This window comes from Centroberyx gerrardi, chromosome 5 (genome assembly GCF_048128805.1).
Source record: "Centroberyx gerrardi isolate f3 chromosome 5, fCenGer3.hap1.cur.20231027, whole genome shotgun sequence".
NCBI lineage: Eukaryota > Metazoa > Chordata > Actinopteri > Beryciformes > Berycidae > Centroberyx > Centroberyx gerrardi.
In genome coordinates, this window is record NC_136001.1 from 19,725,791 (window position 1) to 19,747,157 (window position 21,367).

Consider the following 21,367-nt stretch of genomic DNA (forward strand, 5'->3'; position numbering starts at 1 on the left):
TGATTTACACTATCTTTTTCTTTAAATTTGACTTTTGACCTCCAGGTTTGGCAAAAGCAGTGGTCTATAGACAGGCCTATTTCAGGAAAATGTCTATTTCAGCAGAATAACAAAAACATAAACGGTGGAATATCTCTTTAAAGATTACTCTCAGATGTGGAGGTAGAAATCTGGCTGGGCAACCTGGTGTATTGTCTTCCTCTTCCTGTTTTTCTCAATACGAGGGTCACATACCAATATAAGGTGCGTATCACCATCTACAGCATTAGAGTGTGTGATGTCTGTGGTCTATGGAGGCCTGGTTCATGGGTTCCTGGCTTCCCGGTCTGAATGTTTGTCGTTGTGGGAATCTGAAGTAGGGCCTTACTGAACAGAGGATTCATACAGGAGAAAAAGGTTGAACACTTTGGGCCCTACTCAGCAAAACTGCTGGTTTGCAGAGGGTTCCTGTCCTGCAGCAGCAGAAAAAGAAAAAGTATTTAAAAGAGAGAGATTCGAAAGAGATGGTGAAAGATAAGAAACAAGTGAAACAAGTATTAGGCCTATAAAGGAAGTAACAAAGAAAGTATTAGGTAGCAAGTAATAGTAATAAGTATTAGGCCTAAAGGAAGTAACAAAGGAAAAGATGAGGAATTTAAAATTATTCAGGTTCCTGGTTTGGAGGCAATCCCAGACATTGCCCAACCACACAAGTCAGTGATGACAGACCTGATCCTCCAGTAGGAAGGTTTTTTTATAAGATTGTTTAAAGATGAAAAGAGATGCACAATTTCTAATATATCAGGGAATATTGTTCTAAAATACTGTGCAACTGTAAAAAAAAAAAAAAAAAAAGATCTATTAACATCAGGATGGCTGGAGTGATTCTTGTTTGTTGTAAATCTTGGTAGGAGCATGCGCGTTGAGTCAACTTTCCTTGGATAAGTAAAGGTTAAAAACGCCCCCTCAGTCAGCGAGGAGCGTCTCTCCGCCCACTACTCGGCCAGGTGACAGCTGAGCCAGCAAGGGGAACAACACGACGCTGCAGACCAGACAGCATAACGTTACTCCGGAGTGCTCTATCGGAGTGTAGTACACGAACTCAGTTACTTTATTGTTGCTTTTAAATTCAGTTTTAACATCAACTCTTAATCTTAAAGTCCCTCTTCTGCTCGTTGTCACAGAATAGGAGGGCAACTGCCAGCTAGCATTGCGAGGATAGCGTTAGCTTCTGACGTTGCCCACCACAGACAGAAGCACTTTGACAAGATTCAGCGGTTGTATTTGTAGCCAGATAACACCAAACAGCCAGCATCGACATGTCAGACTCGGCGGGGGACGCGAAGCTGGAGCTGAAGCAGGCGAGCAAGGAGGTGAAGGAGAGCGAAAACGTGGCGGAAAAGTATTCAGCCATGACCGTGAGCAAGAACAGCGAAGTGACCATGGGAGAGCTGTCGTCCGTGCTCAGCGCGGTGCCCACGCACAAACCTGTGAAGAAGGTAAGACTTTGTTGAACCTCTGCATAGCCATACCTGATGGGCATTCAGTTGTTATAAAACTCTTTTGAGGACTTAGTTTGTCCATATCTATCACTAACAAGCTTTATTAAAGGTTGGAGAGTGCACCTTATTTGTTTATTGTAGCTGCAACCTGTGGGCTCCGTTAATAATAGGGGATAACGGGGTTGGTTGTAACAGGGATAAATCACAACACCTCAATTAATCCAGTTCAGAATTGGTTAATGCACCACTACTTGCAATATACTTACTAAATAATATCCTCTAGTTCCTTGTTAAAATCAAGCATTTACATCTTACCCCTCCCCAGCTATTAATTCTTGGCTATTAATTGAAGATATTGATTTTCTTGTGGTTTCTGCTGATGTCAGGCAGAAATGCAGAATGCTGAAATATTAAAGCTACACTGTCCAACTTAACGCCTTGAGGCAGCAGGTGTATTTTTTGTCCTGCCCTCCTCCCCCCTGTATTGGTCAAGTTCCTGCCCCAACACTTGTAACTCATCTTGATGAGCTGTCCACCTTGAAACAGCATCCAGCCTCAGACTGAGGTATCTGTTAAGCCCTCAACATGTGTTGAAGAAGCACACAGTTAACGCAGTGAAAGCAATCCTGTGTTTTTGAACGGGTCTTGTCTGCTGCACATTTAGCTTTGCTGTTCTTCTTTATCCCACCAAACACAAGGTTGTTCAACAGGTGTCAATTAGTTGAAAATTTGACACCCAGAAAAACAATGAAATAGGTGGAATAACCATAGGTGGGTTTTATTGTCAAACACTTGTTGAGAGAGTAGTGTACCCATTATTATAAAATTCACAAACCAACACATCTCATGTCAAACTAGCATTTTATTAGCAATTGTGTTAAATGGCTTAACCGTAACTCTAAATATTTAAGCCTTAGACGATCCATATTTACAATCTGACATAACATTACAATTTGCTGCTCATGTGAAAATGACTTTCACAGCTTTCAGTGTTCTTCAGTTTACTCCTGCTTGAGTGAAAATATGTGAAAATCAAAGGCTAGTAGTTATCCACCATTATTAATGTCACCCATAGTGTCCTGTACTGCATGCAACTTGTCATTCAAAATGAGAGTATTAAGATTTTTTTATGACTAGGTAGTAGACCGATGTGTCATGACAAATAGGCATGTCTTGTTCATGGCTTGGTCCTTTACAGTTCAGTGGGTAGAGCATAACATTAACACTACCAGGCCTGATGGCAGGGATTCAGTTCCCACTGGGCCTCCCATGCTAAAACAGCATGCACTTATGGCACTGTAAAGTTCTTTACATAAGAATGTCCACCAAATGTTATTTAAGGTCAGATTCCTTGGTGTTAAATCCGCCCCGATCCTCCCTATATAACACAGCTGGCTAGTATTGTTACTTAAGTATAGCTAGCTACACACGGGTACATACACACTCTTATAAAATTTAGCTAAATGCACTAAGGGCCCCTCTCTCACAGCTCCCAGAAAGAGCCAGCTTCTTGAAACGGCCTCTTTCTGACATTTTTGTCCCAGTTTCTCTGGTTGCAGTTATTTGATATTACACTGATCCCCTGAAAAAGGTTGTAAAGCTGCCCATTACCCCTCTCTCTCCCCCTCTCTGTCTCTTTTTCAACAAGTTAATATCTGTGTCACAAAGACTGCAATATGGCTAACAGATAGTGAAGTACAGCTAGATAGTGAAGTAGTGAGAAGAGAAGCCTCTGGCAGGTATGCCTCACTAGAAAGTATTATATAATATAAGGAGATCATTGGTGAGAAGTCAAGTGGGATATACTCCTACAGCCTACTCATGTAGAACTACTGAGCCGCTGAAGGTTTTTCAAACCTCACAACTGTGCTCTTCTAACAAAAATAGTACCAGTTTGTGTTCCATTTTTATGTTTGGGCTTGACCTTTGTTTAACTTTTACTATTTTGTCTGTATTATGCAATCCAACATATTGTGTGATCTGGTGGTCCTTGCAAACTGGTAAATTTATCACTTATTATGAACAATTTATTATGAAAACTTCGTATTCATGAGGTCTTAATTTGGGTAGCCTACTTATTTAAATCATAAAAGTCAGGCTCAATTAGATCGGGGGTAAAAAATCCTGACAGTAAAAGCATAAATGCCTGTGGTTCTGCATGTGTGTCCTGTGTGTTTTCCTGCCATGAATTGGGCACAGGGTTCGAAGCAAATTGCTTATAGTGCACTTGGCTTGAAGCTACTTCCACACATCATACTATAGGCCTAAGTGAAATAAGCAAAGACAGTCTTTTCACCTGCATTGCTGTATTCGGTCTCTTAAACAGCCAACTCAACACATATCTGAATGGCTTGTTCCTTCTAACTGTGTTTCAAAAGGAAGAGTTCAGTGTTAGGAGACACTTTCAAGGAAGAAGGAAGAGTTGCACCTTGGAATTTTTTTGGGCCTGGAAACTGCTTGCACAACTTATTGAAGGTTGAATGGATTGATGAATGAATACCGATGTGGGCCAGAAGACAAACTCTAATGTCTTTGATATTGAGCAATCATTAAGCTCAATTGTGTGTAGGAATCCCTTCGTCAAATGCAAAGCTGTAGCCTAAACATGCACAGCACAAGCTTTATTGTAGTCAACCTGTCAACCTCATCATAGACGAGTGCATTTCCTTTACATCCTCATTCTCCTTTTGGGTGGGGCCTTACATTGCTGCAGAAACGCAGCACAGTTTCAGTTGTTGGCTCGTGTTAAATGGGTCTGATATGAGCACAACATGTAACATGTACATACCATGGACACTTGCTTGCTTTGGCACAAGGGGTGGGAATCACCAGATACCTCCCAATACCATATTGTTACAGCATTCAGGCCATGGTAAAATGCTAAACATAAAAATAATAAACTTAATTCACATTATTTCTATGAACCTGGACAGTTCAGAATACTTGTTATAATGCACAACTCTCTCCCAAAGCCAGAACCAGAAGAGAAGAAGAAGAAGCTTTAATTGTTGTTATCAAAAGACAAAACTTGAGCTTCTCCACTGACAATGGATTGGAGACTGACGGTCGGCTCCTGTTTATTTGTCACTGTTTATTAACAGCCAAGTAAGCATGAGTTCATTGTGGTAATGTACAGATATACACAGGAAATGAGGCAAAACTTAAATTTTATCTGTACTGTCCAATAATATGATGATGGATTGTCACATTGAAATTATTGCTAGTAAACCCCCAAACACACACACACACATATGAACACAGAATTGTGTCTGTCTATCATGGCAAGGCCCTTACGGGGTCCTTGATATAACAGAGGCTGTGCACTACCTTGTAATTTTCTTGCACCACCTTGTAAAATTTTCATGGCTCTCTAGAAATGGGGTGTCATTTTATTTCATTAATGTTGCAACATAACTACCTTGTTCCAAAATCTTCTGGAGAACCAGGGCTTACATAGTGTTTTATGTGGCTGTGCCAGACATCCATTGTCACCACCACCAACTTACTTTCATTTTAAAAATGTAGCCTAAAACTTGTATTTCTTACATATAGGCTACTGTATAAATTAGTCAATGTTGACCGATATTTTGTGTCCAGCATGGTATCTTTCAAGAGGTTCATTTTGTTGGTTTGAAACTATTTACAAGTTGGAAAAAAGCCTGACCGCTGGTGGCAATACACCGAGTTACTAATGTCAGAGGCTGACTACTCTTTAACTCTTATTGAGGTATGTATGCTAAAAAGCAAAACTATTCTACAAAAATGTCACTATCAGGCAATTAAATTCACTGAACAAAACCAGCTTGTTTCTCTCAAGACTCTGAAAACCCGCAGCCTGATTTGGAGATTAATCCTGCCGTCATGGAAACGGTCAGGGAAGCAGAGCGATGACTGCACTGCTGATTAGAAGCTGACTGCTGTCAGTCAGTTTGGTCGTTAAGCTACGCCACATGGTCTGAACGGAGGAGGCTACCCCCAGAAGTGACCTTGGATGATCCATAGAAGTTCCCTGACCAGGGCTAAATACAGCTTATCAGCACAGCTTGTTACTTACAAATTCCTCTCATCTACCTACAGTAGAAAGTAGATAAGGTGTCTCACCACTTACTCCATGGTGGAAAACCTCTTGGCGGACACGATGGTGGCGGGAAATGGTTTTTGTTTCTCTGCCACCATTGGAGTGGTTTTGGTTGGATGGGATGCATGGCTCATTTAATTAAAATTCTGTCTTTTTATGTTTTGCTCTGCATCCATAGTGCAATAGTCCTCCCTGAAAAGACTGTTAATAGGCTACGTTGTTGTGGCACTTCCAAGGTGGGCTATTAATGCCAGCTTGTAGCGTCTCATCAGTGGCTACTTTGCTTCAATGACCCTATTATACAAACAGATTGTACTCAACTACCCCTGACACGCATGCCACTGATCAAAATCATTAGCCATAATTATTTTAAAAAGGTAGACAGGACTTTGCTTTTTATTTGACTCAAGTTTATAAATAATTGTGGTAATTGTTGTGCATTATCCTTTCTAAAAAAAAATATGTCAAAAGTTGAGAAAATAGGACATCTAATTCTTAAGAAAACAACATTGTTTTGTTGTTTGTTGTTATGGCATTTTCACTGGCATATGGAGCTTTTTCTAACTCACTGACTCAGTACCAGGCCTCAATCCAGGAACCAAAGAATGACTGGATCCCTTAAATGGCTCAGAATGAAGACCCTGATTCTCATTCAAAGCATGAAGGGAATGAGGCCAGCTGATATTTATGAGGGGAAAGGCAACTCGCAAACACACACGCAGACACACACACACACACACACACATAAGGGCGAAAGTCTGTAGGCTGATTTATTTAGCTGTAATCCAATCTCTCCGTGCTCTGATTCTTTAAATCTGAGACTCGGTTGTGCTGAGGCAGAAATAATGAGTTGACCTGGCTCTGTGTGGCAAAGAACAGAAAAGAAAAACATTCCAAAACAGTTGAGGCCTAGAAATCTTCCAGTCCACTTCTCTGTCCATCTTACAAATGGGTATTGATGGAAGATAATGTTACAGTCTCAAGTTCTCATGTCTCAAGTTGCTTTAAAGCATGCAAAATCCCAGGCTGTCAACGAAAATATTTCAGGTTTTACTGAAAAAGAGCTGACTATGCATGAAGCTAGGTACACGCACAACAAAGACATCACTCGCCTACATTTCACAGATGCACTTGCACACTTGTGCACACACCTACAGACCAGCAACACAGATTCACCTTTCAGGTAAAGGTCAAAACCTTACTGACTGAGGGAGCTGCCAATTTGGCTTCTTTCTTTTCTAGAGGTTTGATAACCTGAAGCAAGTCGTATGTCAGTTGTACGATGCAGTAGTTTGGTAATTGATTTAATATGCAAAAATAAGAATGATATAGCCTCAAGTAAGTTGTATAAATGAGAGGATTACTTTATTATTTTTTATATTTTTTTTGTGTGTAGTGAGCTACACACACACACTATACTGTGAATAAGTCTGTTTCTTGCCCACTCAGATTTAAATCATAGAATCAGGCTGCACAAACATCTTACACAATTGGAGATCTGCTGTCAATAACGGAAGCCTGTACTTTATTTTCAATCAGTCACGTCTTGTGCTTACTCACTGGATTGTTTGAGCACTGAGGGGATTACAGCCCAACTGTAGCCAGCGTGGCTCAGCACAGTGTGTCGTAGAATATGCTAGGAGCATCGTGCATACAGGAGTTACGGTTGCATAAGACTAAGGGTTAATCCACTTATTGGTCTATTTGTAGACAACCAGTGATTTAAGGAATCCAAATATTAGAGCTGTAGAATAGGTGTTTGGAGGAGCTTTAATAGGATAAAAAATGACTATCTCCAATGGGGAATTCAGTTGTTAGCATGTGCCACTACATAATATGGTTTAGATAGACTGATGGGTGTTTGGACTATAATTTGACCTAGCCATGAGTCAACAGTACAAAATAAGGCCCCTTGTGATTGAATGCCTTTGCATTGTATTATACGCATGACAGAATAATTGTGTTTTTTAAAGATTTTCTTGTACTGTGATCTTGTGTGACTTCAAGTGTCTGAAATAAGATGTCCATGCAAATAACATTAGGAGGAAGTGGTTTTGACACATTTTCCACAAGGCAGTTAAGTTTTAAAACTAGACATACACTGAAGAAGTGAGCTTCTCTGACAGTGTATTGGAGAGCGAAACTACTATTTTTAAACCAAGTTTTGATTGAGTATTTATTTTACCACAGGTTATAATTTTATTTCAGCGGCGACAGAAGGGGGGTTATTGATCACTTGTTATTGAAGATTCATTTACGCAGCCCACTAACTTTTTCAGGCACTTAAGTCTCTCAATCCAGTATAAGCTCATTATACTAGTATAAGCTAATGGCATTGCAACATTAGCTGACTATTATACTTCCATCTGATTATCGAGGCTACGTTTCAGAGGGCGTCTCCATTCAGTTTGTGTCCGCACAGACACACCTCTGACTGTCTTACTTAAATGAACTTAAATGATAGCCCAAATTATGCTCACAACCACAATTTTACCCGTGTATGTTTGCAAGGGAGTTGCCAAATTATTATGTTGTTAACAGAAACAGAACAGACATGCACAACACTTGATATCATTATGTGCAACAGCAGTATAGTGCATGCAGCCTAAAGCCTAGTCTTGTGCATTTGAAAGGGAAATCATCCAAAATGTCTGCAAGGTACAAATTTGGTCGTACTAGTTTGATTGCCAACTGACAATTATGTGTAAAAACGTTAGTCTAGCCTATTTCTCTTATTTCTGATATCTGAAAGGTTTTGGGCAAGGGTTATTGTGAGGCTGGATACATCCTTTTGTCCGCTATTTTAACCTGCTGCCACCATTTGCTTTCATTTGGCTTGATTTCAACTGATGTTTTTGTTGTAGCCATACTATTTTTAATTTTACAACTAATGATTTTCATTGATTATTTATAGAGTTGAGTAGTAAAACTGGCTTTTGATTGGTGAGTTGATAGTCAGAGGGGGAGTTCACAATCATGGCTTGGGTCAGATGGGGCCATCCAAATCAAATTCGGCTTAGAGAACTCAGTGCTGCAGCATCAAGTCATAGTTGAGGTTACATCTTGATGTCGCAATATCTGTTGGGCCACATCCTGACATCTATTTTTGGCAGTGCAGTATAAAACAAGCTCACTAGTTTATGAGTAGGATTATCCTGTTGCCAATAAGCATTTTTAGCTTCGAACTTCATTGCTCTTCATTCCGCTCCCTCCAGATCTGGTGTAGGCTGAAGCTATATAAACAGACCACAAGGCCACAAACCACTGAACTGGTCCAGCTCCTATTTCTGCCAAAAGAGAAGTGATTCAAGTGTTCTCTGTTATAAACTCTGCTCAGTGGTAAACCTCTACCTGGAGAATAATGTGAGCTATAAGGTTACTTATTAAAGTTTTACAGCTAGCCTAGATCTATTGTCTTTCAAATAGCTGTAGTTTAAATCCACTGTGAAAGAATACATTTCCAGCATGTAACGTATCACTTTCGTTTCCATCAGCAAATCCAGTTTGTGGAGGACAAGCAGGAGTTCAGCAGGTTCCCCACCAAGGCGGGACGTCGCTCCCTGTCCCGCTCCATTTCTCAGTCATCCACAGACAGCTACAGCTCTGGTAAGAAATGGAGACAAACTGCCAGATACATGTGCCCACCAGTGTTAATTTTAGCAGCAGTGTTACATTTGGATTCATTTATGTCTTTTGACTAGAATATTTATTACTATTTAGGTTAATAAAAGTAATAAATATAAGTTAGCTGAGGTCCAGAGGGTAGCAAAGGGAGCTGGAGAATGAAGAGTTATGCTTCCTCTAAATTCACAAAACTCAACCGAACTGAAATCCATGTTTCCATTCCATTTTTTTTTATTATTTTTTTTTTAGTTAATTTAAAATTTTGTCCCCTTGTAGTTCCATAACAAGTTATTTTAATCTAGTCATGATTTGCCAATCTAGCATCTAGTCCTCATCCCATTTTAGTCCTGTAAAAATGGTTGTTGAATATTTTTTATCCTAGTCTTCAACAAAATGAACACTGATGTACACCTATTCAACCATGCATCTTTTGTTTACTCGTGGATCTCATTAATTTGGTAAGTTGGAACCCCCTGCCTCCCCTACAGCTGCTTCCTACACGGATAGCTCTGACGATGAGACCTCTCCACGGGACAAAACACAGGTCAACTCCAAGGGCAGTAGTGACTTCTGTGTCAAGAACATCAAGCAGGCTGAATTTGGCAGACGTGAGATTGAGATAGCAGAACAAGGTAAGACACAAAGGGGACACGGTAAGCTCACCATTTTCACTGAGCATTGTCAAACGAATTAAAAAAAACCTAAGTGAACATGTTGCTTCATCACATTTGATCTCAACATTAAAAACAAGCATGCATTTAACATGTTGTCCCCCAGATGATGCAGCTGCCGCTTCAGTCAGCAACAAGACTTGGAATGGTTTATAGAAATTGATAAGAGAGGGGGGAAAAAAATAAAAAGAACAAGTTTTGTGTATGGTTTTGTACCTGGTCTGCCTCACTCTCTTTCACACTCGTCCCTCTCATGTTCTCTTGCTTTCAGATATGTCAGCACTGATTTCACTGAGGAAGAGAGCGCAGGGTGAGAAACCACTGGCAGGGGCCAAAATTGTGGGCTGCACTCACATCACTGCCCAGACAGCCGTAAGATTTCTCTCTGTGACTTTGAACTTCAAAACCCAAGCCGAGGCTGCAGTGCGGGAGTGCCTCTTAATTAGGATAGGATTTTAGGGCACTTTTAATCACACTTTCTACACTACTTACTGCTTAGATAGCAGGAGTTTCTTCTGACTCAACACCAACTCTTGTATTAGTTGAGTATTAATTGAATAAAGAATGTTGGATTTGTCAGTATTTTCATAAAAATACATAATTGGCTGCGTGCCTGAACATTATCTGTCCTCCTGACTGTTGCATAGTAAATTACCTGACATCATAGCAACAGTAAGGATATGTATTTAGCATGAAAGCTAAACATTTTCACATGTAGTTGTACCAGCTTTAAAATGTCACACATTTTGATGTAACTGTTCCTTTGAATAGATTTCCACTCCATTTGTTGGCTTTGCAACCAGTATCTTGAAAGCAGCATTATACTAGCAAGCTAGCGACCCAACTGTTACCTAAAAAAGCCAGCTGTCCATCCCACTGTGTGGACATGGTCTGTTCTCAACTTCTGTGTTAAGTGATCAAACGTGCTTGGAAAGAATGGTATACAGTTCCCTTTGTGATCAATTAGTACTTCTGTGTTTAACTTATTTGTCAGGCTTTCCTGCTCACCTCTTACCCAAAATGACCTCTGTGTCTCCAGGTGCTGATTGAGACTCTGGTGGCTCTCGGGGCTCAGTGCCGCTGGACTGCATGTAACATTTACTCTACACAGAACGAAGTGGCTGCTGCCCTGTCAGAGATTGGTAAGCAGCAGAGAATTTGTAGGCCATGGCTGACATTACCTGGGGTTCTTTGAACGCTGGTGGTAAACTAGACTGAACTTTGTGGGGCTGAATGCTGGTAATAAACACTGCCTTTGCCCTTTATTGACACTGAGTTATGGAAATTAGAAATAATTACGTTGCACTTTATTAGCCTCTATTATGTAATGGACCACATGATTAGTATAACAGTGTTTTCTTATGGGCAGAGGTGTGCTTTGTCTTATGACCATCTCGTGTCCTTTAAAACCAAGGATACTGTTAAGAAATGTTTAATAAACTCTATCAGCCCTGCAGAAATGATGGGAGCACGTGAGATTTGGCATTTAGTGAAGCAACAGCACTATTCAAGCCCTTTATCTGTGGTTGCTAAGCGATGGTTAAGTATGCGTTTCTACAGTAGGGCTTTCATGGCCTGACAACCTGAGAGGCTCACAGCAGATTTAGGAGTTGTTGATGGGACATGGTGCACTGCTTTTTTTTATTTATTCATTTATTTTTTTGTCCTGGGTTTGTGTTTATGTCTACTGTGCCTGTAGTTTCCTGCTGTGCATAGTCTACTACATGTTGAGCTGATTTAAGGGGACAAAGACAAATGTAAATTGTCATGAAACTAGAAGGCACTCGGACAGCGCAAACATCTGCCAACGCTGAACAATCCTCCAACTTGCTGCTACACCCAAAGACATTATTCCTATCACTTAAATTTTAAGCTCTGCTTTTGGTTCTCCTGGTTCTATTTTGGGAGCTTAGAGGGACTGACTGTCACCAATCTAGACTAAACTTTCCAAGGTCATAGATGAAACGTGATTTTTGGATTTAGGATGGGTGGAATTTTTCCTCAAGATGTTGCCACCTGTTATGTTTCAGGTGTGGCGGTTTTTGCCTGGAAGGGAGAGTCCGAGGATGACTTTTGGTGGTGCATTGATCGCTGCGTCAACACAGAGGGTTGGCAGCCTAACATGGTACGTAGAACATTTTCTTATTCTCTTTTGGAGAGTGGGCAGTCCACTGTTCAAGTATCCATATTCGTTTTTGTAACATTGGACTGCGACCTATGACAGACATGGACAAGCAATACCAATAGAAAGAATGAAGCAGTGCTAGTTGCATTTTTGCAAAGTATCCATTTCTGTCAGTACTATTCCTCCACTAACACTGTTGATAATGAAGCAAAATCATTATTGTTTCCTCTTGCTGTCTGTTAGGTCCTTGATGACGGAGGAGACTTGACACACTGGGTGTATAAGAAATACCCCAATGTATTCAAAAAGATCAGGGGCATTGTAGAGGAGAGTGTCACTGGGGTTCACAGGTAATGTGCACTTCCAACTGATTATTCACTTAGACACACACACACACACACACACACATGCACACACACACACAGCAAGACAAACCAACATGAGGTGGAAAGTTTCTCCCTTTCTCTTTCCTCTTCCTAGGCTGTATCAGCTGTCTAAAGCCGGAAAACTGTGTGTTCCAGCCATGAATGTGAACGACTCTGTGACAAAACAGAAGTTTGACAACCTTTACTGCTGCAGAGAGTCAATTCTGGATGGGTGAGTGACTTTGAGCTATAGGTGTTTGATTTTGAGATGGCTGAACAACAGAATCCAGCCTGTGTTACCAACATTGTAATGATGTACAGTTTAATCTGTAGCTTTTCTATTCAACAAAAGAGAATTTAGGAAATATATGAATAAAATACTGTAGGCCTGTTTATTGCGATAAAATAGCTTTTGTCATTTCCTTGACAATTATGAAATACGTATATCAGTGTTTGGCTTATCAATATGTGCTTTTCTGAAATGCACATCATAATAGCTTGTCCTTTTCAATGCAAATCTCACTTGATTATCCAGCTAGATAAGATCTTTCCTATGTTAACGCTTAAAATGATGAAGAAACAAAGCGCAGTTGGAGAAGCACAGTTAAGCTCTCCGCACAGTTTTCTATTGCTAAGGATGGTGTCAACAACCTGGAGCTCAATGCACTCAAAACTGTTGAGATGAGGGTTAACTTCTAAAGAAGCCTGCCTACTCCCTCCCACTGGAAAACAATGGCTCAATTGTGAACTCGGCTACGGTGCTCAAGTTGCTGGAGTCCGCCATGACCTCACGAACACCTTCAAGTGGGACAAGAACATCTGTTGGTTGTCTTTTCCAGCGGCAACTGAGGAAGCTCAGCATCTCGCAGCCATTACTTGTCTAATTTTTCAGATTTAGAAATATAAGCATTCTCCATCATAGTTTGGTTCGGCTGTTTCAAGGACAAGCTTCAGTGCTTTGGCTTCACTACTGAGCGGGTCATCAGCTGCCGGCCTGTAAACTCATAACTATATTTATTACTACTATATTTATTACCATGCTGTTAATTATCACCAAAGCAGTATTTGAACAATTTCGTACTACTTTACAGTGTCTGCACAACCCTTTATAATGTCACACTTTGTACACCTGCCACTCAAAACACTCATAATTATTTATTACTGTTCATTCTGTATAATTATCTACTTGGTACACTCGATTTATTCACCTCTAGACACTCACTACACCCTCTATAGCTGCAACCATATTGCATGCTGCTAATTCTGAGTGTACATGGATACTAATTGTTATGTAGACTTAAATGTAGTCCACTGTCTATAGTATGTCTGGCACAGCCTTTTTGCACTTAGTGTGAGGTCCTGTTGTCTTATACTATGTGTTTCAGTATGTATTGTTCTGATTTGTCAGAAGGTCTATAGGCTGCTATAATGAAACAGTAGAGAATAGAATGGCGAACTTGCAAAGGTCAAACCAATGTTTTTCAAACACAACAAGCATAATGCGACTAGATCCCTTAAACCTTTTTGTGTGTTTCTGTGAGTTGGAGTACTGGTTATGCCTATAGCTTTATGCTCAGCAGACTGCTGTGGTGAAATACGACAACTTAGGCTTAAAAATTTGAGCCCTGCTGGAACATTTGCTGTTTGGAGAGACATCTTGGAAAATTTAGACCTCTCTAATTAAACCAAATTAAATTTCTAGTAAGACTTGGTAGGCTTTAAATCAGTGGGCTACAAATCTCAGCTTATGGTTTATCAAGTGAATGGGGTGGAGAAAGCTACTGCAGACACGGTTTAATTTCAGTGCACAAAACTTAATTCAGGTTTTGCACTTTTCTTTCTGCTCCTACATTGTAGCAGAGTTTTTCTATGCATTGCTGGATAGTGCTGACTCACGTGTGTCAGCAGGTTTGTGATAATGGCCGAAAAAAAATGCTCCACTGAGAAGGAGCATTGTCTTACAGAGATATAGAGATAAAAATGTAGAACTGAATTCTGCAGAATCAAAAACATTCAAAATAAAAAATGTCAATTTCATCAGTTGATTTCATGACCCTCCACCTGGCAAATTTTAGGAAGTACATGATCCTCCCACAAGCCCAAGGAAAAGGAAACAATAAAAAACCCTGCAATTTATTCCGTAGACCTATTATCAAGAACTGCAAAAAGACATTTAGGCTACCTCAAGGCCTAAATACTCATAAGACATACAGTACTGTGGTGCATTATTACAGTAAGAGCATCACTTGACAATTTAGGCAAGGTCTATACATTTTTCTATTTGGGGGCAACTTTTGATACAAACGGCGCCAACTTACATTTTATATCTATATAAAGATACCATGCACAAGTTTTGGAGGTGAACAGATACGGATTTGCATAGTTTTACACTTCCACAAAAGTTAATTTTATGTCTCTAATCTCTCTAGCTTGAAGAGAACCACAGATGTCATGTTTGGAGGGAAACAGGTGGTTGTATGCGGGTATGGTGAGGTGAGTAAGATCCTTCTTTTAACAAATATTTTTCATTACCATATGGCTGTGAAATTAGTTGTGATGACACGTTGCAATGCTAACAAAAAATGTAATAAAACGGTGACAGTGACCTTTACAAACAGTAGCCCTGATGATCTGCAGCCAAGTACATTTATTCCCTTTGGTAGATGGTAGACTAGTAAGTTACCCTGCAAAAGCAGCAAGGACTGCGAGAAAACCAAATGAAGAGCACACACCGACTTTCGACATGAACACTGTATTTTACAGGTCATTGTATGGATCATATCTTTGACATGGCTTAACGAGTTTGTCTTATTGCTGAGTCTAGACGATGTTAATAATTCAAACCTATTGGGGCATTCAGATTTAGTGGCTTGTCATGTTAAATAAGAGCGTGTACACATATTCTGTTTACTATGTGTCATTTTCTTTGCTTATCTCTGTCTGTCTTATATCATGCTGTCTTTGCAGGTTGGGAAAGGTTGCTGTGCTGCTCTGAAAGCTCTGGGAGCCATTGTCTACATTACAGAGATTGATCCCATCTGTGCCCTGCAGGCCTGGTGAGGTTCAGGAAACAAGAACTGGGAAGATGGAAGTGCTGAATGTGTTGAATGTCAGAGTTTTATGAATAGGAGAAATGGCAGCAGGAATAAGACCATAGTACAGATGCTTGAAGTAGCCAAGAAGTTATAGGCTTTCCAAGGGTTACGCAATTGTTCGGAAAATCATCCAGCTATGCAAAACTATTGTCAGATGACTAACAGTAACATAAAGTATAGATACTACCCTCTTGGTCACTGTCCTCAGTGAGCTTCCCGATCTCTGTCTGAACCTCTTCCGTCTCTTGTGTCTGAGCAGCATGGACGGATTCAGGGTGGTCAAGCTCAATGAGGTCATTCGCGTGGTGGACGTCATCATCACATGCACTGGTAACTCAGTGGGATGCATTGATGTGGGATTACATTAATCTATGGGCTTTCAATCTATGCCTGCCTGACATAATCAATAAATGCTTTTAGGTTTGTGACCTTTTGCACTGTCCCTCTACACTAGCAGGTCGTATGTGGATGCGCAGGTTGTGTACTGATTGATCCTGGTTGTGTCTTTCTGCAGGGAACAAGAATGTGGTGACCAGAGACCAGCTGGACCGCATGAAGAACGGCTCTATTGTCTGCAACATGGGCCACTCCAATACTGAGATTGATGTGGTGAGCAACCTGGGGCTCTTGAGAGAAATTCTTACATTAAAATGTAGACAATTATGAGAAGATATTTGTGATCGTCATCTGAATTATTTTGTATGGTAGGATTACCATTTTAAAGTATTAAATCTCTACCACAGACAGTATGTTTGAGATGCCCCAATTCTAACTATAAATCTAACCAGTGTCCTTGGTTCAAGGCAGGCTAGGGTCAGTGCAGTGACATTGTATTGTACTATTGTAAAGTGTTGAGTGTTTTGCGGACTGATATTCCCCTCTCCTCCAGGCAAGCCTTCGGACCCCTGAGCTGACCTGGGAGAGAGTACGCTCTCAGGTGGATCACGTCATTTGGCCCGATGGCAAGAGGGTCATCCTGCTGGCTGAGGTGATTGGTTGCACCCATTTTTCTGTCAACCATATACTGTACGATAAGTGCAGATTCTGTACAGTCACACGCTGCATTTGTGGCAATGGCGTATATGAAATTAAGTAGCAATTTATTTGAATGTGATCTCAGGTCTCTGGCTTCCTAATTGGTCAGCTGCATTAATCTCCCTCTGTGGAGAACAAAGTGTTGTTGGGCTACTTGGCTTGATGGTTAATGTTAGCAACCGAACCGTAAGCAAATATAGCTTGTAACATATTACATATATTTATATAACCACTGTTTATACAACAATGTGCTTTATCAGAGAATGCTACAGTATGTCTTGTCTTGGATCATAACACAAACATACATCACTGTATCGCACCCGTCAATGCAAGCTAATTAGTGAAGAACCCATTCTCCCTGCATTGGTTGTCATCTAAATTAATTTGCATGCAAGAAGAGGATTATGGGAGTTGCGTCAAAAATTATCAAGATGTGAAGATTTATAGTTTGATTTAGATTTTCACAATAATACAAATTTTACTTCCTTTTATCAACTAGATAGTGCTTAGTAAAAACAGATGCTTTGTAGAAAATGATTTTGATCACATCATAAAGGACTTTGATAGCACCCAGTTATAGACCAGTGAAGTTATCCTGAGTGACTGACCGCACTGAATTTGGCTCTTGAAGACCACAGCGCCATAGCAACATGTTGACATGCCACGGGTCTTTATTTTGTTACACTCACTCCAACAAAACAGCGCAGTCATGCATGTACTTGACTTGTGGCAAAAGTTTAAAACTATGTTTAAAATAAAATGTTGTTTTGCTTCTTTAGGGTCGTCTGCTGAACCTCAGCTGCTCCACTGTACCCACCTTCGTCTTGTCCATCACAGCCACCACTCAGGTAACATGTTGACTCTGCCAACTCCGCAGCCTGTAGTAAAAAGTTCAGTAGCTAACTGCCACACTGATTAGAGCTGCAGTCTACTGCAGATAGCAGGGCATGCAGAGTTCAGCGTCTGCTTACTCATTTCCTGTAATAATTTTGCCAGTGTTGTCTCTAACAGTAAATCACCAGAGAGAGACGAAAGTTATTTGAGCTCTAGTTTGTCTCACTAAGATAAGCGTGAAACTGAGTCCTGCTTGCAGAGGAGGAAACAACATAATAGTATACTCGCATGTTGCTTCCGTTTTTAAATTAGCAATAATTCTTCAGTAATCAGTCTCAATTATTTTTATTGCAGTTGAATGCTTTGATAATTCATAATGCTTGAGCTGCATCCATTCAAAACAGTATTGTTGACATGTGTTTCTTGTAGGCCCTTGCCCTTATTGAGTTGTACAATGCTCCTGAGGGACGATACAAACAGGATGTTTACTTGCTTCCCAAGAAGATGGGTAAGGATGTATGGATACTTACCTTGACTTGTAGTATTTGAAGTGTTATCTTCGAAGCCCACAAGCTGCATTACTCATGGTTGGGCTGTATCTTCTGGCACAAGAGTATGCAGATGAGCTTCTTCCTTGATCTCCCTAGCATGTACATTTTACTAACAATACCACAAGTTTTGGATTTGGCTAAGCTGGAAATTGGAAATCTCCCTCGCTGACCCTACTCATGCCCTCTGGTGCTATATAAGTGATAATGCAAGTCAGGCTCTGGCTGTTCTGTACGATTCTACTAAATAAACAATAGTTGGTTTCCTGTTAGGCCTTTTGTGAATGAAAAAGAGTTTATTTGTATCTCTTATGTAATTGTGTCTGTGCATTTCAGATGAATATGTTGCCAGCTTGCATCTGGCTACTTTTGATGCCCACCTGACGGAGCTCTCTGATGAACAGGCCAAGTACTTGGGCCTGAACAAGAATGGTCCTTTTAAACCCAACTACTACAGGTACTAATTCACAGGCCATCCACCACATTTAAAGGATTTATTCATACCGTCCACAGGGACATGAACAAGAAGCAGTTATGAAAATAGTTCCATAAAGAGTTCCAAATCCAGTCATAATTTAAGGGATAGCAAAAGCAGTGTCTCCTCCAAATGCACATGCATGACTGCCAAAGATTGCTCAATACTAAACAGTACTTTGCCAGATACTTGGTAGTTGTCTATTTCTTGATGATTTTAGTTGGCTGCTGGTACACACACACAAAGACACCATGCACACAATAAAGATACCATGAATTTACTCTTTAAGATTTGCTATAAGGCTTTTCCCAACTTAACCTGTTTTTTGGTATTCACAGGTATTAGTCTGCATGGGAACCACACCTCAGCACACCTAAACTTGGACAATACCTAACATTACCTATCCAGAGGACAAAAGGAAGTTATATATTTTGTATTTTATAGACTCTTCACAAGATGTAAAGTTTCTATTTAGCTATATTTCCTTAGCCACAGCAGGTTTTGCCTTGATTCACTTGCTGTTTCATGCACATCTCCACATGGCACCCAACTGGCTATGAATAGTCAGTGTAAATACAGCACTTATATCTGCTGTCTGGTTAAGGTTTTATTTTCTTGTGCATCTGTTTCTATACCTGCTCCCTCCTAGTTTAGAGATATGATAGATATTGGACTATGTCAATATATTGTGCCAAATGATTGTGCAAGGAAAGGGTTAGTTGTGGAATTTCAAGGGTTAGTTGTGAAATCAGTTAAACAAATACTCTTTCTGCTTTGATGTTGCTGCACTCACTCATTGAATACATTCCATCCACATTAATATTATCCTGCTGCAGACCTGGGCAAAAAGGAAGCTGAACACTTTTTGAATACGGAAAACATAGGAGGAGAGCTTGGTTTTCTTTTGTTTAAGAGATGTGTCCATTTATGAGGTTGTTTGAGTGTCTGGTAAGAATATTAATTGCACCTCAGGGCATTCGAATATCTGAAGCTGTATGTAAATATATTTTTGCCCAAATTCTGCACTGCTAGACCTTAATATCCATGTCTAATCTCTCTTTCTGTCACTCTTTTGCATTTACAATTCAAAGTTGGAACGGTAAATAATATTATGATAACTTGGTACTCTTCTATCTAGTTAAGGTTTACCTGTCCAGAGTGATTCGACTGTGGCAGCTATATTCTGTGTAAAGCATACACAAAATGTAGACTACATGTTCAGCAGTGTTCACAAATCAAATTTTGGAATGGCAAGATATTTACTACTAGATACTTACGTACATAGTGTATGATGTTTATATACCCAGCAATCACAAATGACCCAATATCATACTGGTATTTATAGAAGCTCAACATTGAGTTTATCTTATTACATTTGTCACATTTGGCCTCAGATCTTGTGTTAACTAAAGGGTTTCTATTTTCCTATTAATGATTTTAACATCCTGAAAATGGACTCAAATCCCCAAATGTTCCTAACTATCCACTAGACATGGATAAGCTTTGCTACCAAACATTTAACGTCTGTGTTACCGTGTGCTTTTGCATCATTACTTGTTTTCATCTCACTGTAAAGGCTACCCCTCCCAGCACTTTTTGAAAGACTTGTAGAATGTACACATTTTAATGCCTCATTTATTTCCCTAGTCACTTGTAATACTTTATTACTTTAAAATTAGTGCTCAAATTGGATGGCTTTAATGTATTTTTGCAGACTAAATAGTGAGCAAGTAGTTGTTCTCTGTATCTGAATTTAAAGCTCATTGACGCGTCATGACGTGCTGTATTGGTGGTCTGTGGGCCAACCTTGTTCCATACAGTCATTAGTCCCTGCCGAGGGTCCTGCACTTTGCTTTTAGAGATGTCGCTCTGCAGGTATTCACTCAATATCCAATTGCAGTAGCTTTCACGAAACTTTAACTTCATATAGATAATTCCTGTATTCCCTTTGTGCAGTAATTTCAGTTTTGCCTGAAAGTGTTGATCTCTGAATGTCACTTACTTGTGTTATTGAATAGTAGCTCACAGTTTGCTACTATGAAGTGAAGCACTTTCATCTTTGCACTAACAGTTCGTGGGCATTACAGCCAAGGACATTTGAGTGAGGACATTGTTGGCAGCAAGATAAGTGCTGTAACCATGGTTACTTGTCAGTTGACAGTGCCTTGAGACTCACTTAGTACTCCACATTCACATGTACAACGTCTATTTCTCAAAGTATGGGAATGCCCAACATGGTTGTTATTCTGCAATATACAGTAATTGCTATGCAGCAACATTATCAATTTCTCCTCTGTCAAAGGCATTTTAGTTGGTAGTGAGATGTTAAATCGGTGTTTTACAAACTCAAATATGCATTACTGTAAGATGGCTAACAAGGAACAGTTTTTGACAGTAAGACATTTTACATTTTGTTGAACTAAAGTACTTTTTTTTTTGTTTTTTTTACATTGATTTTAATGTAGACTTTTCATCCATGTCTTATTTCTGATGACAGTCATGCAGTGACATGATTCACAGTGGTCTTTTCACAATACCACTGGAAAAATGCCTTTGATAATTAATTCCTTTTTGCTTTAAATAATAATGATGATAATTTTTAGCCTGGTTTCAACTCTATTACGTTGACAACTGAATGTGTTATTACTGGAGCAAACAGTTTGACTCTTGTCAAATTAAAATAAATAAGCATACCACTGTGATTTGACTGTTGTACACTGTTTCTGGTTTAAAAAAATTTATGTGATGACTTTCATTTGACAGTTATTTAAAATATTACGTATAATATATATTTTCAACACAATTTATGTCAATGGTTTAGTTTGGTTGAAGAACACAACACAGCAGCCATTCACTTTCATGGGAAACTGTTATGAGCTTTTATTTCTGTTTATATGCTTCCTATCAGTTTGTGCACTCAGATCCCTTTAATAAACTTGTGTTTAAATTTGAAAATGGCTCATCACATCATTTCACAAGAATTTGCCTTAGTTACCCTTTTTCCTTTGACACTTTTTCCAATTTCCCCAGTAATTA

General features: G+C 39.7%; 1 protein-coding gene across 2 annotated transcripts; it reads left to right on the top strand.

Moving 5' to 3' along the window:
* Positions 1 to 996: 996 nt before the first annotated feature.
* Positions 997 to 21,280, top strand: LOC139932141 (S-adenosylhomocysteine hydrolase-like protein 1). 2 transcript variants are annotated; one of them, XM_071925829.2, is made up of 18 exons: positions 997 to 1,478; positions 9,054 to 9,165; positions 9,672 to 9,815; positions 10,126 to 10,226; positions 10,894 to 10,996; positions 11,885 to 11,979; positions 12,223 to 12,329; positions 12,460 to 12,576; positions 14,774 to 14,837; positions 15,312 to 15,400; positions 15,699 to 15,769; positions 15,954 to 16,048; positions 16,329 to 16,427; positions 17,254 to 17,322; positions 17,738 to 17,816; positions 18,193 to 18,313; positions 18,670 to 18,690; positions 18,725 to 21,280. In XM_071925829.2, exons 1-17 carry the CDS (start codon positions 1,299 to 1,301, stop codon positions 18,674 to 18,676), a joined length of 1,653 nt encoding a protein of 550 aa, XP_071781930.1. In that variant the 5' UTR covers positions 997 to 1,298; the 3' UTR covers positions 18,677 to 18,690; positions 18,725 to 21,280. The 2 variants fall into 2 exon arrangements, with proteins under 2 accessions (XP_071781930.1, XP_071781928.1); XM_071925827.2 differs by lacking the exons at positions 18,670 to 18,690; positions 18,725 to 21,280 and having other exon boundaries at positions 18,193 to 18,320.
* Positions 21,281 to 21,367: the final 87 nt, after the last annotated feature.